We start from the raw sequence: 20,560 nt of genomic DNA, 5'->3' as shown, positions 1-20,560 counted from the left end.
GTAACAAATGGTAAGTAAAGGAACACAGCTACAATAACATTGTACTGCCTGCGCAGCTGCATTAGAGTCTGCCCAATAGGATCTTTGATTTAGAGGTTATTGCTTGTATCTTTGGACCTCTCTCTCTCCAGATCATGAACATCTCTCCTGACATTCTTGTGTGGGGGAAACTTGTCCACTAAGTTCTGTCAGGGATGCTCAGGTACATTTTCGACAACATTTTGTTGTGATGATGTACCGGTAAAATCTTCGTCTCATGAAGATGGTACACTGATGTCATACTGGCATTCATTTATTCATTCGTACACTGCGTATCGCTAACATTTGCATACGACGCTGGCACCGTATAACTTTCCGCAGACCGGTCTATAGCTTTATAAAAGGTCAACAAGATTTCTTTGTCAGCACTCCAAGTTTTGCCGGCCAGAGACTTGACGAAATTGTTCCTACTTCTGGTCTTGTTTCACATAGCTGTGGATTGGGCGGACGAATTAGGCATGCTATCGGACGTTACACATTAGTGGTCGGAATCAGGACACCATCGAGCCTCATATCAGCCGTCCGTATATTTTTATATTCCTCATTCCGCACTGAGTCAGCTATGGAGACATTTAACCTATCACATATATCACCGACGTTAGGACCCGACGACAGGAGAGTACATTACGATCTCTGCGCCGTCTGAAGAGTGTGGAATTGCAGTAAGGTAAAGGTTAAACAGTTCCCCGCCTGGGGATACTCTCTTTCTCACTCTACGGATCTTTGACTTATTATTTTTTAATTCTACAAACGACCGGCGCCCAACGTTTCCTAACAAGGCTATGATAGGTCAAGAGAGTTTAGTTCTCGACTGATTTGTATGGGTATGGGAGTGTAATGTTGTTGTTGTTGTGCTTTGTATTTTTCGGAATCCATGCAGATGTTGAGCAACTGGGAAACTGCTTCTATTCGAGGGGAGGAGTAGTGCCTCTAGAATCTTTGCTATTGGCCTCCCTCTTGTCGCCAATAGTAAAGATTCTAGATTCGGCCAATTGCGGAAGCACCCTGCCAACTTTTTGGGCTTCTGATACAATATAGGTGGCAACCGACAGATTGAGGACACTTGTTAAATACTCAACTCCAGGTTCGTCCAGTTGTTAATTCAGAGATTCCGTGTGGGCGCAACGCTTTGCATAATTTCGCGTTTCGGATGATGTCTGCAACATCGACCATTGCAAATTGAGGTGGTTCCTCCTTGGCTTAAAGGGCGTAGCACACCCTTCTTCACGATATCAATATGGCGTGTTATGCTGTTGTGGTGCTGTGCATTTTCTGGAACGATTCACCTTTCCTGGCATCCTTGCCTTCAAGCGGGACCACCCTGCCAACTTTCCAGGCTTTTGGTACAATATGCCTGGATAACGATAGATTGAGGACACTTGTTTAATACTCAACTCCAAGTGCATCCAATTTTCTAATGGAGAGATTTCGTGTGGGTCCAACGCTTTGCATGATTTCGCTCATCGCAAATTGTAGTGTTACCTCCTTGGCTTAAAGGGTTCTTATGCTACATCGTACACCCCTCTTCATCCTATTACTGTCGGGAAAAGTTCCCTACCACTTGGATCTTCAGAGTTCGTACGACGAACCTCATCACGATCGCTTTGCAAGTCCCTTCGCCTCTGCGGGGAAATTTTATCTGATTTCGGATATCTGACCAGCCAGTATGTAGCGAGAAGCCGGAGTTTGATTTTGGGTATTCGACCAGTCAATATGTAGCGAGCTTTCGAAGCTTTGATTATGTTCCGGAAAATTCTCTCAGCTACCCGAGAATCTGACGGAATGGGCAGTTATCTAAAGCGGTGATTGGTAAATTCTTTGAACCCTTGACAATCAGCTTTCCCATTGTTCAGAAAAGTACGGCGGTTATGAATTCGTGTGATCGGTAGTTGCTCTGAGCAAAGGGAAATAGCGGGTTGTCAGGACACGTCATTTATCAGACCTAGTGCCACAATTTTGATGTCTGGCAAGCTGTGGTAACCATGCAAAATGTGAACCTATCAATTTGCTCGGACAGCTCTATACTCACTCATCTGGTCATTGTCTAGGACGAAATGCCAGAGCTAATAATGAGCATTAAAGTCCCCTAGCACCAGACGGTTATTGCTCACCAAAATCGAACTAATGTACAACTATTCATCGTGATATATACACATCAACTCTACCCCGACAGCTTCACACTGATATCTGAGGGATCTGAAGTGGTGATTGGTAAATTATCTGAACCCATGCTGAACCCTCAGCTTCCCCATGGTTAAGAAAAGATGTTATAAAGCCGGGTGTCTGTTAACGGAAACGATGATTGAAACATTGTCTGAGCCAAGGGATCTCACGTGTTGGCAGGACACGTTATTTAAGAGATCGGGTGCCACAATGGTTTCTGGCCTCCTCACAATAGCGTCTTCGTTTATCGTGCAAATTTGCCCGGCCAGCCGTGTATGTACCCCTCTAGGGCGGAATGCCAAAGTTCATGATGAACATTGAAGTACCCATAGCTCCGGACGGTTATTGCACTGCAAACGCTATGTAATGTCGATTTCACTGACTATGTTGCGAAGGCCGTTTGAATTGAATGGCAAGAACGATGCGTTTCTGGGGCACTGGAGTGTAAGATTCTGCGTTTGGTGTAGTTGGGGAGACTGCGAGCAACATTACCCCTATCGCAGTGGACCTGGGGGCGGCCAGAGCAGCCTCGGAAGTGCACCCATTCCTTGCATTAATTAAATCTCACTAATATTGACATATAGTGGATGGGGATCTGGCAAACGGTGTGTTTCTCTATCCCGGCATGGATCAAAAGAGCTCGGAGCAGGCATTACGGGATATATTGCCGCTTCCATGGTAAAAAATATACGAACAAAATTGTTGAGGTGCCGTCATCCGAAGATTCCTCCGAGTCTATCCGGTGCACAGAATCAGCCGCCGTAGGATTGCAAAAAGTATTAGTTGGCCTTGCCGACAGTGATATATCCTCAGCTAAACAATGAGAGCTACTCCTAAACCGCACATTTGCGTAATATGTTTAAATTAGCTGTATCCGTTCAGGAGTTAACGTGCGGACCAGCTAGAAATAATCCTTCATTATTAATAAAAAGAAATAGCACACTTAATTAAGAACAACCCAATCAGCCTAAATTTATAAATAAGCCTTAAATTCCACCATTTCTCTTTACAGGAAGGTTATACCAACATTCGTTCATTGACCGTTGAAGCTCTGTGCTCGAAGGCCCATTTCAAATGTGCAAATGCCGCCGGAGGTTGTACAGTGCGTTTACAACACGATCTTCTCTCCTGGCATGAGAAGCAATGCATTTACAAGCCGATGAAATGTTTTATGGGTCGTGTTTGGGGCAACTGTCAATGGAATGGACGTGAAGCATTTTGGAAGGAACATTTGGAATCGGATCATGCCGAGAAGATTTTCACCAAAGACACAGTTGATCTCAGCTGGAATATGGGTGTAAAACAAAAACCCCTGACGGGCTACTATGTTTTCGAAGTTTTCAATGAAATGTTTAATTTCTATGAGATTTATGATAAGGACAGGATTCTATTCACCATGACCTGTACCTCAACACAGAAGGAAAAGAAATTGCAATTTGCCTATGAGGTAACATTATATAATGAAGACTTCGAGGCATTGGCGGTGACACAAAAATTCCCCGTACACAGTGAATATGATTCGGATATTTTGGCTGAGGGTACTTGTGTTAGTTTTCCCATTAGCGATCTAACCAAGTTTTTGGATGAAGAAAAGGTAAGGCAAATTGATTTTTAGCAGTTTTTATTTTATTTTTTAATAATTTTTGTATCTCCTTCCTTTAGATGTTACACTATCGCGTACGCGTCTTGGAGGTTAAGACACCACGCAAATCCCGCAACTGGCGCGGTGTCAGTCCCAATGGTAAATTACCTATAGATTTCCAACAAACCAATATTGAAGGTGTCAATTTGAAAAATGTTCCCTCAGATGTTATAGTCACCCGGCGTTTAGATGATATACCCTTTGCGGACACTGAGTCCACCATAAGCGAGTCTGTCGGTGGCATTTCTTCCGAAGATGAATTGGAGAAATCCAAACGTGAATTCTATGCAAAACTTGAGGCTAAGAAAAAACGAGACAGTGGCTCCGACACTGATCCCGAATTTGAAGCTTTCATAGCCAAAAAGTGGGGTACACCCCAATTGCATTTCAATCGAAAATATCTTAAGGGAAATGCCACATCCAGCGATGCTTCCTCATCGGATGATTCACCCAAATCCCCCAAAATGGCCAATGATGATAAAATTTCAATAACTAGTACAAGTTATAAGAAACGTATGTCCAATACCCTGCGCAAAAGTTTTCGTTCGTTGAAAACCGATTTGTATGAAATGAAACCATTCGGTAAAAAGTCATCACCTGAAAAGAAGTTAATGTAAGAAAAGAAAAAAATACCGTGGTGACCAAAGTGCAGGCCAGTGTTTGTAGTATCTCCCTTTGCGGTTTGTTATACTTAATTAAGTTTTCCCAAAATTCCTTCCAAAGAAAGTAAATAAATATTCCTCTTCCTAAATATTGTATACGTATTTAAATATACTACTAAATATTTTACTGTGTATGTATCTATTATTGTTAATTGTTTATAATGTTATAAGTGAAAGAAAGAAAGTCAACAAGCAATAATTATATGTAAATGTATATTTTATTTTGTTTATAATAAAACACCAACAACAACATTGATGTTAAATTCATAAATATTATTTAGAGAAATGTGTTTTGTGAACAATTTTTTGGAGATAAATGAAGGGTAAGTACTTAGGTTAGTAGCTTGAATCTCTTTCGTTGAGTGGAGAAGACCCTAGAATCAGAACATTTCCCAGCAAAAATTTGGTAAGCACATGTCATTACTTTCTGCATTACCACGTAATGGGTACTCATTACCCTCCGCATTATCAAACAGTAACAGTTAACACATAACTAGTTACATCCTTAATTACTACTTACTTACTAAGGAATAAGTACGGTGGCACAGGGCTAGTGTGTCTGACTACAAATCCTAGGTTTGTGTGTTCAAAGTACACCGTCGACATGGGAGTTTTTTTTTGACAAAATTACGAAGAAATAGTGATGTACTTGGATGTTTTAAAAACAACCTTTACTATATGTATGGGTAGCCTAGTATGTAGTGTGTTTGGCTACAAATCAGAAGCAGGGAGCAAAATAAAAGAAAAAGTGTGGAGTGTTGAATTTGAATATATTTTCACCTCAATTGTTCTAAAAATAGAACATATGCACGGTGTGGCTTAACCAAATTTAAATGGAAGGTGCTTACACCTGGGAAGTTTTTGCAGATTCTGAAAATACAATACTCATATATGAGAAATATCAAGAAACAAAAAAATCGCCGGAGGGATTTTCAAATAAATCGCGATTTAAGTACACATTTTAGGGGTTCTTTAGGTTTTCACGATTTTGCTTGGAAACAGCGAGTCCTATGTAAAGGGGCCTAAAGAAAATGTTGTAGCTGTGAAAATTCTTCACAAGATTGACCTTAATAATATTTTCGTAGGTTTTACCGTTTTTATACCCTCAGCATTTATGCTAACTTTCATACGGGCAAAATGTCATCATCATCGAAATAATGGTTTTAGACCACAAGTATTTTTGGACGAAATGTGTTTCAGACAATTTGGAGTCGATTGAGCAATGTCCGCCCGTCTGTCTGTCTGGCTGGCTGGAGCGCACGATCACTCTCGAAGAGATGAACCGATTCGGTTCAAATTTTGGCTTTAGTAATATTTTGCCCAAACTTAGGGATGTGCTGTAAAGAAAAGAAAAGATAGAGATAAGAAGAGGCAAAAAATAAAAAGGAAGCTAGGAAAGTATAAAAGAAGTAATTAAGCAGAGAATTTTAGCCCCAATTTACATTAGGCGAGTTTACTTGCGGCAATTGTCAGTTTGTAGGTGAGAGAGGGGGCTGAGAGGCAAAGGGTTACCATATGCCTCACCTCTCTCTCCATCAAACTGACAATTGCCGCAAGTAAACTCGCCTAATGTAAATTGGGACTTAGAAGGGAAAATTAGTTTTAAAGAAGAAACTGTAGTATACAACATTAAGGTCGAAAGACTGGGCATATGAAAATTGAAAATAAATAAATAAAAAGTTTGGGTGGAGATGGTTGGTAGAATATTTGAAATACGGTTCACGTGTTCAGGTTGCGCTGTCCCAGCCATTTCAGATTTCTGATGATGTTGTAGATTACAGCAGGTTTCGCAGTTGAATAGAAGGTTAGAAACAGCGGAAAGTGAACACCCACTAATCTATGCCTCATACGAGCCAGGGCTGGACATCGACACAGGGGGTGCGATCGATCGTCTTCATCTCCTTCTCATCCTCACAGAGTCGGCAATAGTCAGTAACATCCTCATCCCATTTGATGGTAAAGGCCCTGATATAGCAGAGTCCAGTGATAACTCCCGTCATTAATCTAACTTCAGCTTTACTCATGTTCAACAGAGAATTCGTTCTTTTGACTGACAGAGACGGCCAAATGGATCTTGACACAATGCACCTAGGTTCATTACGCCATAATTCACTGGCTCTTTCGTCAGAGAACTTTTCAATTCTTTAGAAAAAGTGACAAGTGGGTGGTTTGATGGAGTTAGCGATTTCTAGATCTGTAGACTACGATCCTCGTCTAGCTAATTCGTCTGCTCTTTCATTACGCATATAGTCGAGGTGTTAGTTAGCGTTCCCAAGGCTTTCTACACTTAAGGACGACATTGGACTTGATGTTGCAGGATTTGATGGCTTTAAGAGCCGCTTGACTATCCACAAATATAGTCACCGGTTCAAAGATTTCTGCATCCAAACTTTTCAGCCTGGAAGACACTACAGTTGTTATCTAGCCTGTAAGCGTACTCAGGAGAACCGTCTGTATAAAAAGCCAGACCGTCCAGGGGGGAATTACTGCGGTTCCAGTCGTCTCTACTAGGTATAACGACATCTATATCGTCAAATCTCAGGACTGGTGATATATAGTCGCTCAGTTTTCCACGTTGGTTCACATTAGCTGTGTCTTTTTACGTGATAATTTGTAATAATTATTACGAAATGTTACTAAATGCTGTCTTTTTACACCAAAGTTCAGTAAATGAGAGTGAAGTGAGAGAACAATTTTGACAGTTGTTTGCTGAGAAATTGCTAAAAGTTGCTGAAAGAATTTTTCCCAGCAACATTTAGCAAGTTCGATCAGCTGTTTTTTAATCATCTGCTAATGGTCAGCTGCTCAATGTTTATCTGATTTTTATGGAAAAATACTATAAATATTACGATTCAGCTATATTTATTGATTATTTTATTAATATATTAATTATTTTTTATTCATTTTGCTTAAAATTTAAAAACTTTTTCATTGCTTTGGAGTTAGTTTTTCTTTCATGCATTGGCGCCAATGTTTTTGTTTTGGTTATCGACTGTTACCTTGCTAAAGTTTACTAAATGCTGTCTTTTTACTTTTTTCTCTATTTTCGTTTCAAAGAGTAAAATCTCTCTTACTCTCTGAGAAGAAGTTACTGAATAATTATTACTGAAAAAGTAAAAAGACACAACTATTGATACCTGCGTGTGATACATAAAAAATTTAGATGAATCAAAATGAGATTACAAATTGAGATTACATATGAACATACATACTTTTTTCGATCAGAGCGCGCTCATTTTTAAGTCTGTCTGGTTACTTTCCCAGCAAGAATTGTCCAGCAAGAACTTTCTCAGAGAGTAAGAGGTTTTTATTCTCTTTGCTAGAACATTGTAAAAAGTAAATAGACACCTTCCCAGCAAAAACCAGCAAGCAATCAGCTGGCTTGCCAAAACAACAATTTGTCCGACAATAAAGAAAGCAAACACGTTGTATTTTATTAAAAATAAAAAAGAAAAAAAAAAGAATATGAAACAAAAAAAGTATTTTTCCACTTTACAAATGTGTTCTCTATAAAACAATACAATTTGACTATGTTATTTCCACAATAAAATTGTTTTTAATTTTCACAAACATATGGTCTGTTCCTTTACTTTTGAAAATGGTAAAACCGGCAAAAGTTGTAAACTGCTCCCATATGAATTGTATTGTGTCTGAAGTAAAGGAAAGCTTTTCGAGTAAAAACTGGTAAAACTTGAAGATTCTTGAACGTAAAGGAACAGAGCTATAAATCAACAAAAAACTAAAAACAGATAATTGACTGTTTTCAAGATAACCATTACATTAACCAGACAGACCTTTTGTCTGTAGCATGGCACAATCATACAGGTACCCGCTTGAGCTCAGCTGATGTACTGTGAAATGTCAAACACAGATTGTTGTCATTTAAATTCGCCGCACGTACACATAACGCAAAGTTGACTTCAAAAAGTAAACGGTTAACACAGTTAAATAGAAAAAGACGCGTTTTGAAAAAGGAAAATAAAAATGAAAGCGTGCTATATTTGCAAAAAAAAAAAAATATATTGTTGGAAAAGTTAACTTCTTTAGTGTCCCATCTGATGAATGGAAAAGGTTGGAATGGGGTGCAAATTGCGGAATGCAATTTCCTCCCAGTGCAAAAATATGCTCCGAACACTTTAATCCCAAGCACTTGACAGGAAAGTGTACCAAATAAAGATTGCTCCCTTTGGCTATGCCAGACTTGCGACTCTATAAACCAGAAGGCACAGAAATTCCCGAGAATGAAGATACCGAGTTACATGAGGACATTTGGCGAGAAGAGTTTGAGGAGTTCCAAGCACCCCAGAGCACTGGCCCACACTATATACTGTTTAAACATGATGGTACCCAGACTGAGTAAGAAGAATTAGAGCAACACTTCCTTATTGACATTAACATTTACTTTTTGTCTTTAGTCCTGTACTATTTGCTGATGAATTTGGAAAATTCGTAGAAAAATCAAGGACATTGGAACAGGAAAATAATATATTAAAGCGTGAACTGCTAGATGCAAATACTGCTGCAGGGAACTTAGGAAACATATTTAGTCCCGGACAGATCAAAAAGATAAGAACGAGAAGCAGAGTTGAATGGAATGGATTGACAAAAAATTGCTTTGTTGTAGCAATTCGCCTTAGCATCTACCTGGTGAAAAGGTATCAGCTGTTTTGTTTGTTTGGCAAAGCTGTTGTTTACATTTATAGGTTATGTCATACAAAAAATCATAAACTGTATGTAAAATAACAACACTTATAGTACATTTAAATTTACGAAATCGATGGGACTTCAACTGTCAATTCCTTTGCGTATACGTTAAAAGAAATCGCATCTGAAATCCATTGGATTTCATTTGACGTTTAAGCAATGGAATTGACAGTTGAAATCGAGTGGATTTCGTAAATCTAAACCTAGCATTATTGTTTATTTTGTTATTTTCATTTTGACGTTCTGTATTAATATACAGAGGTATTTTTTTTTTAAATTTTATTTTAAATTCTGTCTGAAGGAGAGAACATCCGTTATACATGTAAATTCATTAGTACCAATATGGCATCTCTTTTACAATCAAACACAACCCTGCGTTAGAGATCTATAAATCGATTGTTGTATGCCTTTTTCGATATTTAAAACCCTGGTTTCTCTCGCTTGTTTTGTTTTGATTTTGCATTTCTGCAAACGATTGTAACTTTCCTCTTGATTCTTCTGTTCTTCATTAAATTGCCGATAGACTTGTATATTTTCAAGTTTAAACATCAAAAAACAATAAAATGGGCGTAACAGTACTACAACCATATCAAATACCCGAAGGTAAAACTGGTGCACACGCGATAGATTTCCTAACCAAACGCCTTCTGGCTTTGGGAGCTGTTCATACTGGACAATTTCTGGTAGATTGTGAGACATACATTTCAGCACCACAACATGGCCCATCGAAGGCTGTGCATGTATTGCACGACAGCGAATATCCAGTGACGACATTTTCAATACTAGATACAGGTACCGGCAAACAAATACCTCTTGTGGCTGACAATCTCTTCGACTTGTTGATGCTGAAGATGACCTCCTTCTATACATCCAAGAAACAAACTAAAATTGAATCTAAAGGTGCCCGTTTTGAATATGGCGATTTCTTAATTAAGCTAGGTTCTGTAACTATGATGGAGAATTTCAAGGGGATACTCATTGAAATTGAATATCGTCCATGTGTTGTCCTTTTCTATTGTTGGGAAATGATACGTGAAGTATTGCAAAGTTTTCTTGGTGTGACGGTGGCCAAAGAATATCCGGCATATTTTTCATCACAACCTGTTGTAAACGCCATGGGTCAACAGCAGCTGCATGCCAAACAACATGACATCTATGAACCAATCGATACCATTAATCAATATCTGGAACATTTTACCAATTATCGTAAGCAAAATGTAATGCCACAAGTTTCATCACAATCATCGTCCATGTCCATGAATGCGGGAATGAGAGTATCGTAAATGAGTTTTGGAAGAAAATAGTCTTAAGAAAAAGTCAATAAAGTAATAATTTGTCTAAGTTGTAATTTAAAGGAAATGTTGTTTAATTTATAAGACAATGGGCTGGACTATGGATAAAAAATATAAATTTCATATTAAAATTTGATGCCAAGGAGGCTCTTCGTGAAATTTAATGCTCATTTTTAACTTTAAGTTAGAAGGAGCGCTATAAATCTGTACGTAAAATTCAAACTATAACAAAAGAAGATAATGGGGCCTAAGACGGGTTTACACGCGCATGCCCGATTATATAGGCCTTTTTTGTGATCAGGGCAAGGAGACCTACCTGTGGTAAAAATTTCAAAAAAAATCGGGTGTGCGCTCATATTCCCGTCTTGTTCCCATTCCTGTAATCTTTATCTCATGCGATTTCAACGTGTGGAAACAACATGAGTTGAGACTACTGCACATTATTGATATAATTTTGTTCTTTAAAGCCAATTGTGATGGAACAAGTGTCGTTTAAGGACACTTATCTGATAGAGCCCAAATTTTAAACATAGGAATTCCTTGATATCCTGCTGACTAAGATATATTGTTTTCCGGGGGAAGTCCATACTTCCCACGATAAAGGTCTTGACTTTTTTTGGGAATGTTTAACTTCATCAGCATTACGTTTTTTTAGGGGCTCCCCCGGTTAACCTGCTCACAACGATGTTTAGTAAGGTCAGTTTCCCCCTTTATATCTTTGCACCCCTCCCCGTAGATCATGGGGATCCTTTTACAATATTTATTTATTTTTCTGTGTTGTTTTACACAATATTTTCAAATTTCTTATTATTTCTTCAACAAAATTTCATAAGAATCAACCTGAACTTCTCCACCTCCAAAGGGTATTAGAACACCAGCATAGTCTCGCGTTACCAAACCTGGTGTTACGCTACCACAGTGTTTAGCTCTACCAATGAACATGGCTTCACCGCTTTCGGTATAACCCGCATGTACAGCATTTGCCGGAATATTACCATTACCAACCGAAACCCAGCTATAATTTTGACCCAACAGCAGTTCTATATCAGATTTACGAATTTGTTTTCCCTCACTGGCCACATAGGCTTCACGACGATGGGGAATAAATTTAGCTGGTAACATTTGGCCATTGTGTTCTGCACGAGCGACATAAATAGCGCTGCCATCGCTGTCACAACCAGCCACTACAGCATTTGCTGGCGCATATTCCAAACTTGATGACATCCATGCATGAGGTAGTAAACGTATTAAAATTTCATAATGATCCAAACGGATTTCTTGGCCACCATATGGAATGTAAAGGCAACAATGTGACGGATGCACCTTACCCACACACAGGCTACCACGATGATCAGCACGACCAACATACATGGCTTCACCATCACTACTGTGACCGGTCATGACGGCATTAGGTGGCATCTGACCATATGCACATTTTACCCAACTATAGCCGGGTCCTTTTAGTACTTCGTAGTGGGGTTTCGAATGTTCCTGGCCATCCCAGGCAACATAGGCACATCCTTTGCTGGGTATAACTTTGGCAGACAACAATTCATCATTGTGCTTGGCCCGACCCACATATATGATAGCGCCATCACTATCATGACCTCCAACAACGGTAAATGGCGGCAAGGGTTTATTTGGTGTATGGACAATCCAGGTATCAGCTGTCAAAGGAGGCGAGAATAAGATTCAGATAAATAATGGTTAACACAATCCGGAGACTTTCTTACCCATCGCTCAAATCAGTTGATTGTCCGTTGGTGTCTGGTTATTTAAAAGTTCACTTTGTAATATTTACATGACCAATAAAACTCAAAGGGCTTTATATACTTGCCGGCTGATTTAAAGTACAAATCAGAAGTATTAAAAGTATTCTTATTGCGGTTGCGGGATGCGTATGATTTTGTTTTTTTATTGCAATGTCAATGAACTCAAAGGACTATAAATACCGAGCAAACCACTGGAAAAGTTTGACTCATTTAAAATAGAAAACATGGTTGGTGGTTGTGGAATGCTTATTCGATATTTGTTTGAATGCAAAGAAAAGACACATCAGTGTCTATATATTCTTCCTCTTCTTTTCCGCTTATCATGGGGCTGGAGGTTACTTGTAGGTCATTGAGCCCATCTATCGCAACGATAGATGGCCATTGAGCCCATCTATCGCAACGATAGATGGCCATTGGTCATGGATTATCGATGTGGATCTTATTTTGGGACTCATATCTTTTCGATAGATATCGCGCCCACTGGTCAGTGGGCATCGGTATGGATTTCCAAAAGATTTCCGAGCAGACCCTAAACTGCACTTGGATACAAATGTTGAACTTTTGTGGGGGACATTGGCCATTTTAGAAGTTTAAGTAAATTCGGACAAAATCTTAGGAGATCCAAAGTTTGGACCAATTTGCTTGACCCGTCCAAGAGACATAGAGCATACAATTCTAGTGACACCACACTGTGGTAAGGGGTATTATATCTTTGTGTATTTGTATGTAACATACAAAAGGAAACGACAGTTTCTTTTGGGGATATACATATTATCTCTTTCTGACTCGATTTATGCATGTCCGTCCGTCTGTCCATGTTTTAAATATTGGGGGAAGTACCGGAAGCTGACCAAATCGGTTGATCAGTTCGAGGATTATAGTGCCCTCCAGCCACTACATACGGTGCCATGGGGGTTTTTTAACCCTTCGGGCTGTTTTCTCAAGAAGTATGGACTTGCCCTAAAAAAAACTTTTACCGTCGTAATTGAGGAAGCGAATGCAAGTTGCTTCAACAAAAACTCAAAGCAATTCGGAAGCAGGTTTTAAAGTGAACTTATCCGAAATTTTGTGTGATATGTACCCGAAGGAGTGGACAAAAAAGTCCATACTCCAAACTGATCTGGTAGATATATTTGGATGTGTAAAGTATGGACCAAATCGGTCACTTCCTTCAAGAGTTATCGTACGAACAATTTTTCCGAATATTTTTGATGTTTTGTGGGGGAAGTACCTGAAGGAGTGGACCGATATGGCTTATCTTCGAACTTAAACTATGTTTGGAAATTTTTGACAGAATCGGCAGATCCGTTCGAGAGTTATCTTGAGCTCCAACCACATCACACGGTGTCATGGTTTTTTTTTTGCAACATTCAGGCTATTTACTCAGGAAGTGTGGACATGCCCCTGATGAAACTTGTATGGGGGGCAGTGAATACAAGCTGCTAAAGCAAAAATCAAAGCGATTCGAGAGCAGGTCTTAAACTGAACGTATCCCAAATTTTGTGTGGGAGGTACCGGATGGAGTGGACAAATATAGTCCATATTCGAACCTGATCTATATCTGGTAGACATATTTGAATGTGTAAAGTATGGACCAAATCGGTCACTCCCTTCAAGAGTTATCGTACGAACAATTTTTCCGAATATTTTTGTGGGGGAGGTACGTGATGAAGTGGACCGATATGGCTTCTCTTCGAACTTTAGCTATGTTTGGACAAAATATTACTAACAACAATTTTTTGACCGAATCGGCAGATCCGTTCGAGACCAACCACATCACAAGGTGTCATGGTTTTTTTTTTTTTTGCAACTTTCTGGCTATTTACCCTGGAAGTATGGACTTGCCCCTGATGTAACTTGTACCGTTATATGGGGGGCAGTGAATACAAGTTGCTAAAACAAAAATCAAAGCGATTCGAGAGCAGGTCCTAATCTGAACTTATCCCAAATTTTGTGTGGGAGGTACCCGAAGGAGGAGGACCGATTGAGTCCATATTGGAACCTTATCTAAGTCTGGTAGGCATTTTACGATTTGCAAAGTATGGACCAAACCGGTTACTGCCTTCAAGAGTTATCGTACGTACAAATTTTCCGAACATTTCGAACTTTTGTGGGGGAGGTACCAGAAAGAGTGGACCGATATAACCCATCTTCGAACTTAAACTAAGTTTGGACAAAATATGTATTACGAAAGCCAAATTTTGGATCGAATCGGTTGATCCGTTCGAGAGTTATCGTGCCCTCCAGCCAGTCAGACAGACGGACGGACATTGCTCAATCGACTCCAAATTGTCTGAAACACATTTCGTCCAAACATACTTGAGCTCTAAAACGATTATTTCGATGAGGCACATTTTGCCCGTATGATAGTTTATATACCGTCGTTAGCATAAATGCTGAGAGTGTAAAAAAAGTAGAGAAAAGACGTTTAGGTTTCCAATAAGTTGCGCCGATGGTTTGCATAAATCCCAGTAACCCATGATCAGTATCTCCCACTAACTTCTGGTGCCTTTCTTAGTCAAACTCAAATGAAGATTCAATTCGTGGTTAATTCAACCAACGTTTTAATAAAAATTCCAAAAAGCATATTCTAACAAAACTTAAACAGAATATATTATAATCTAAGTTGCTTAAGGTACTGACAGCAATGACAAAAACATAATTCAAAAGCAAAATAAAGAACTATACATTAATTCATTTTATTTTATTTCAGCTAAAAATTCAATATTGGTTTGTGTGTAGGTTTGATGTAGGAAGAAAGAGGACTTTTAAACTGTAACAGCTGGTTTAGAAGCTGAGTTCAACGACCTTCTGTTTAGGAATGGTAGTTTTATTTGTGTAACAATTCACTGTGCTCTTGAATCAAATTTAAATGGAAGGTGCTTACACCTGGGTAGTTTTTGCGGATTCTGAAACTACAATGTTCATGGATGAGAAAAATCAAGTAACAAAAAAAAAAAATCGCCGGAGCGCTTTTTAAATAAATCGCGGTTCAAGTTGACATTTTAGGGGTTGTTTAGGTTTTTGCGATTTTGCTTGGAAACCGCAAGACCTATCAACATGGGAATAACGAAAATGTTGTAGCTATCAAAATTCTCTACAAGATTGACCTTAATGATATTTTCGTAGGTTTTACAACTTTTGAGATATAGATGTTGACATTGGGACAATTCAAATTCAATTCAATTCTGTATCGTCTCCTTATAAAACAATGTCATGACTGCAATTTCCCAACTTAAACTTATATATCTAACAAAATGGTACAACCTAGGAAAAATTACATAAGCCAGTCTTGTAGAGAATTTTCACAGCTATACGATTTTCTTAGTTCCCATGCCGCTAAGATTTGCCGTGTTCAAGCAAAATCGCGAAACCCTAACAAAAAAAAAAAAAACCTAAAAATGTAAACTAAACACCTGCATGGATACAACTGAATATATCAGTTCCGACATTTTTCAACATTGAGTGAGTATGGATATGTAGAATGTAGTTTCAGTTACAAGTTGATACTGATACTTTTTCAAACAGGTATGATATGAGTTGGTATAGACAGAAAAAAGGAACATATTTGTTTATATCTGGTTTGTACAAACTGATATAAATGGATATTGGTGTGATACAATAAGTATTTATTGTATGTAGCCCAAACAAAATAGGATTTAAAAAAGAAAATTCCCACAGAGCTGAAGTTTGGTGGAAATGTAGGATTTGTCATTACAAATGAGGTCCTAAAAATCTCTGTTGATCCCATGCGTACAAAGAAACTTATTCATGGTCATAGGGTTTTTTTATATATCTCAAAAACTGTGAGCCTTACCAAAAAGTGACTAAAGCAAAAGACAACGACCGTAAAATTCTCTATAAGATATCGCGTTCCTAAAAGTCACATAATAATGATATGCACATTTAAAGCACCTATAACTTATTTGACCCGAAAGTCAAGATACAAAATCTGGTTAGACATGGTGCTACTGGACCGAGTACTACAAACCAAATCAAAAATGTGAATTTCGAATTTTTTCAGAATCATTCCATGGACCAATAACAAATTCTGCATTATGAAAACCATTAGGAATAACAAAATCGTTTAATTTGTTATGGAGGGTATATTATGTTTGTCATTCTGTTTGCAACTCATCGAAATAATAATTTAAGATCATATAAAGTGTATATGTTCTTTATCAGCCTGCTTCTACACCGATATAGCCCCATGACTGTACTTCTGTGGAAATGACTTTAATGTCCGAAGTATGTAGATGGATAATACTTCGGTAAATGTATTGTAGGTCCATTCAGCGTGGAACAACCCCTACCTTACAAAGTGACGCGGCTTTTCAAGGTATTATTCTCTTAAGGTCAATCCCCGACCAGAACAACAACATTTTCGGCGGTGGTGGCCTGAGTATTTCAGCCATGAAAACTTATTTACAAGTTGTGTCGTAAGATACTCCGTTCGGACTCGGTGATAAAAGTAGGTCCCATATCAGTGTGCCAATATGAATCGCTGTGCACTCATTGATATGGAAGAAGTATGCCTTCTCCCTTCCGGGATGTTGTAGGCACATATAATATGTAAGTATTTGTTTAAACTAACCATAGGAAAGCAAATATGTTACTCTCTTTATCTCCCTCTCTGTTTAATCATAACCACACCAATTTAACACGTTCGCGGACGTGAAAGCTATAGCATTCACTTCCAAAGTCAATTTTTAGTCATTTACTTGTATACAATCAAATGTTTTTGTGATTAATGTACATAATACGACTAATTTCATAAATATCCATGTTATGTTCTTACGGAGGTGGTCGATTGGATGAAAGACGATGTTTAAACATAACAATCAATTCATTTATTGAATAAAACTTTAAGTTGTTTTATGAGTTGAAATAAAGTATTAATTATGAAGAACAATGAAATATGACGAAATATGTACAGATGAGATGTCTATTAATTGGTGGTTGCAAAGTAACTAACTGACTGTGTACTGACAATGAGTAGAGAGAGATTATAACTTAAAACTACTGATGCATGCAACACTGCTATGATGCTGCCAGATTGTTGCATTTTATGTGGTAGTACTAGGGTTACCCTAATATCTCCCCTTTTAAGTTTGAACCTGGGTTCTGGATATTACTTCAACTGGTTGTCTTCTGTGGATGATTCTGGTTGATATGCTGTAGAATCTGTATACGGCAATTTAATGTTGAATTCTCGAAGTAATATGTCCAAAGGTGATAATTTGTTTGATGGAGCAGAAGTATCGCCTATTTTTGTTTGAAGTTGATCTGCATGTACCTTGATGCGACTTCCGTGTTTGAAATTATACTGACTTTCCTTTTTCTGATTTCTGTCCATGACTGATGAACATAGATTTTTATGAACGTTGAATACGTTGTGAGTTTTTCTTGAAGATGCTTTTGCGGTCGCTCCTTCCTCTTCCCTTTTTTTGAGTGCTGTTTTGACTTGTCTATTTGGGCTGGGATGAAAGTGAGCATTGAGTACTTGATAAACATTGTTAAATGACTTAGTTCCTGTGAACTTGATCTGATGACACCATTTCGCTATTGGAATATCCCATAGATTAAATTTCTCAATCCAATCTATGCCTAGGACATTTAATGATTCCAAATTTGAAATGTAACAATCCACAATTTTTGATTTTCCTGCAACTGACACTTCTATTGGAAAAAGTTTTGCAAAAAATGTAAGTTTATTGCCACCTGCATCTTCGGCGGTGTCTGTGGTTTCAAATGCATCCGGCTTTCCGATTCTTTTCCACGTTGATTTGGAAATTATGGTAATGTCTGATGCCGTGTCCAACTGTAGTTTCACTTGCTTTGAATTAATACTCACTGTAGCATATTTTCTTGCCTGCTTGATTTTGACTGGATCTGTTGTAGATACTGTTTTTGTGCTGAATTTTGTTTTGTTGTTGTTAAAATTCTGATGACTCACATTGTTCTGTTCTGAGTTTTGATCATGATTGGTTTTGCTTTGTTGATGTTTGTCGTTGTTGTGTTTTGATTTGCTCTGCCTGTGCATGCTGTTGCAAAAACCATCTTTGTGACCAATCTGTTGACACTTGGTACACTTGTGCTTGGAGTAGGGACAATGTTTTGCATAATGCATATCTCCACAATACCAACCCAGCAAAAAAAAATGGAAGTGGTGCAAGTTGGAGTGAGGATTTCATTACATGAATGGATGCGCTTCCAGTGGACTAATGAAAAAGGCAATCCTTTTCCTCACATTTGGATTACATCCAACAAGCACTTTTATGTATAAACGATAAAAAATTCAATTTTCATTCAACAAATAAAATTAAAGTAATACGGCGTTTATATTATAGTTTTTTGCAGGGTTAACCTTCTTTATGAGGATTTGTTTGAAGTATATACAATGGAAATGACATTTGAAACCCAGACCCACTGGGTTAACCTTGTTATATATAAACGGCCTATAAGAATAAAATTAAAATGTCTTATTAAAGGCCTGTTCCCGTACTTTACAAAGTGGTAAAAGTCGTAAACGATTTTCATACAAATTTTGTGTACGGGAACGCAAAACTCGTAAAAGTGGTAAAAATTGTAAAAATGGAGTGCTTCCTAGCTGCGTGCTGCGGAAGCAAAATGGAGTGCTTCCTAACTGAGTGCTGCGGAAGCAAAATGGAGTGCTTCCTTTCTGCGCGCTCCCTTGTAAAATTCACTGAGGAATTCATAGAAAAAGAAGCACTTCGTAACACTTGCACCAGTGATTTAACTGCTTCCGTGGATGCAAACTTTTTGCTGGGAACATGCTGTTTTTGGTATCTTTTGTTTTTGTTGAGGCTTACCAATTTTGTTGCACTGTTTTTGACTTCCCTCAATTAGTGCTGTGTCACTTTTCAAATCCAAAATGCTTTGTGTTTCATCAACTAGCTTTTCTAGGTTGACTACTTCCTTACTTTCATTAAGATGCCGTAATAAACGGATTCTGATGTCACTGTCTTGTGATGATTTGAGACCAAGTATGAAAATTAAACACTTGAACTGGTCTGTAGTTAGGTCATCCAGTTTAAAAAGTTCACACTGAAGATTGACACGACTGGCGTATTCTTTAAAATCTTCATTTTCCATCTTTGTGATTTGGAGACACTTATAACGTAGACTTACTTGTGTTTCTGTTCGGCCAAATAGTCTTGTGAGATGCTTGACTGTGTCTGCCAATGAAAGTTCTTGAGGTTGTTTTGGTAACACGAAATTCTTGAATCGTTCATGAATGTGATTGGACATTTTTCTCCAAAAAAGTCCTACTTTGTCTGCATCGTCCAGTGCACTTGCTTCCCTTTCGAAGATGTGTTTGAAACGATTGTACCACGATTCAAATAATAAACCACTGTCAGGCTCATAGTGAAAATCCGTCATGGAATTAGCTAAAGATTCCATGAGGTGGGCTTTTGCCACTGATGATTCACCTGGAATTGATGATGAAACTGTGTTTGCACCTTGTTGTCCAGCAATGATTTGTGTGAGTTTGTTGAGCAAATCCTGTTGATTCGCAAGTATTTGTAAAATATTCGCTTGTTCCGACATGTCTAGATTGTTCTAGTGTCTGTGTGTTATCAGCCGTTACAATTTTGTTAGAGACGCTGCCGTTGTATGTCTGTATGTGTGTGTGTTGTACAGCAAAAATGATGAAATTCCAACGTTGTAGTGGTGTGTGTGTTGAGCTGAAAAAATTTCTGTATATGTGAGACTGCAAACTGTTTGTGTGAGTGTTGATCGCTGAAGATTTCTTGAAAATTCTTGTTAGAATATTCCTGATGAACTTGCGCCTGTGCGTTTTTATGTTTTCCTTGAAAATCTTCCTGCCACAACTTTTATTGTGTGCGATGTCTTGATGTTATTACGCAGCCTTGTTGAAAGTTCTGATGAAATTGTGAAATTCCTTTTGTTACTGTGTGAGCGGTTTTTGATTCACAATCCTCGTCGCCAAATTGTTAGCGAGAATGATACATCTTTGTTCCAAAATCCTCGTCGCCAAATTGTTAGCGAGAATGATACATATTTGTTCCAAAATCCTCGTCGCCAAATTGTTATGTTCTTACGGAGGTGGTCGATTGGATGAAAGACGATGTTTAAACATAACAATCAATTCATTTATTGAATAAAACTTTAAGTTGTTTTATGAGTTGAAATAAAGTATTAATTATGAAGAACAATGAAATATGACGAAATATGTACAGATGAGATGTCTATTAATTGGTGGTTGCAAAGTAACTAACTGACTGTGTACTGACAATGAGT

The 20,560-nt window shown here is 38.2% G+C and overlaps 3 protein-coding genes across 18 annotated transcripts in view; 2 read left to right on the top strand and 1 right to left on the bottom strand.

Moving 5' to 3' along the window:
• The window catches only part of LOC141399058 (uncharacterized), a 118,568-nt gene extending 113,786 nt beyond the window's left edge, over window positions 1–4,782 (top strand). For 15 of the 16 annotated variants that reach the window (XM_073977067.1, XM_073977066.1, XM_073977072.1 and 12 more), the window contains exons 3-4: window positions 3,215–3,796; window positions 3,865–4,782. In XM_073977067.1, coding sequence (XP_073833168.1) covers window positions 3,215–3,796; window positions 3,865–4,461 — 1,179 coding nt within the window. In that variant the 3' untranslated portion in view covers window positions 4,462–4,782. The remainder of the gene's footprint in view (window positions 1–3,214; window positions 3,797–3,864) is intronic. The other variant, XM_073977068.1, reaches the window with a different exon arrangement.
• Window positions 4,783–9,642: 4,860 nt separating this feature from the next.
• MED20 (Mediator complex subunit 20) lies at window positions 9,643–10,569 on the top strand. Its single transcript, XM_073973190.1, has one exon. The coding sequence runs from the start codon at window positions 9,774–9,776 to the stop codon at window positions 10,491–10,493; it is 720 nt and encodes a 239-aa protein (XP_073829291.1). The 5' UTR covers window positions 9,643–9,773; the 3' UTR covers window positions 10,494–10,569.
• Window positions 10,570–11,261: 692 nt separating this feature from the next.
• Window positions 11,262–12,370, bottom strand: LOC141399063 (uncharacterized). The gene is made up of 2 exons (XM_073977096.1): window positions 12,236–12,370; window positions 11,262–12,169 (listed from the first exon to the last, which is right to left on the bottom strand). The coding sequence occupies exons 1-2, from the start codon at window positions 12,237–12,239 to the stop codon at window positions 11,310–11,312; spliced, it is 864 nt and encodes a 287-aa protein (XP_073833197.1). The 5' UTR covers window positions 12,240–12,370; the 3' UTR covers window positions 11,262–11,309.
• Between the last annotated feature and the right edge of the window lie 8,190 nt (window positions 12,371–20,560).

Source organism: Musca autumnalis, unplaced genomic scaffold, assembly GCF_047663935.1.
Source record: "Musca autumnalis isolate F117 unplaced genomic scaffold, ASM4766393v1 scaffold_3, whole genome shotgun sequence".
Lineage (NCBI taxonomy): Eukaryota > Metazoa > Arthropoda > Insecta > Diptera > Muscidae > Musca > Musca autumnalis.
The sequence above is the reverse complement of the archived record's forward strand: the minus strand, read 5'-3'. Positions and strand labels throughout refer to the sequence as shown.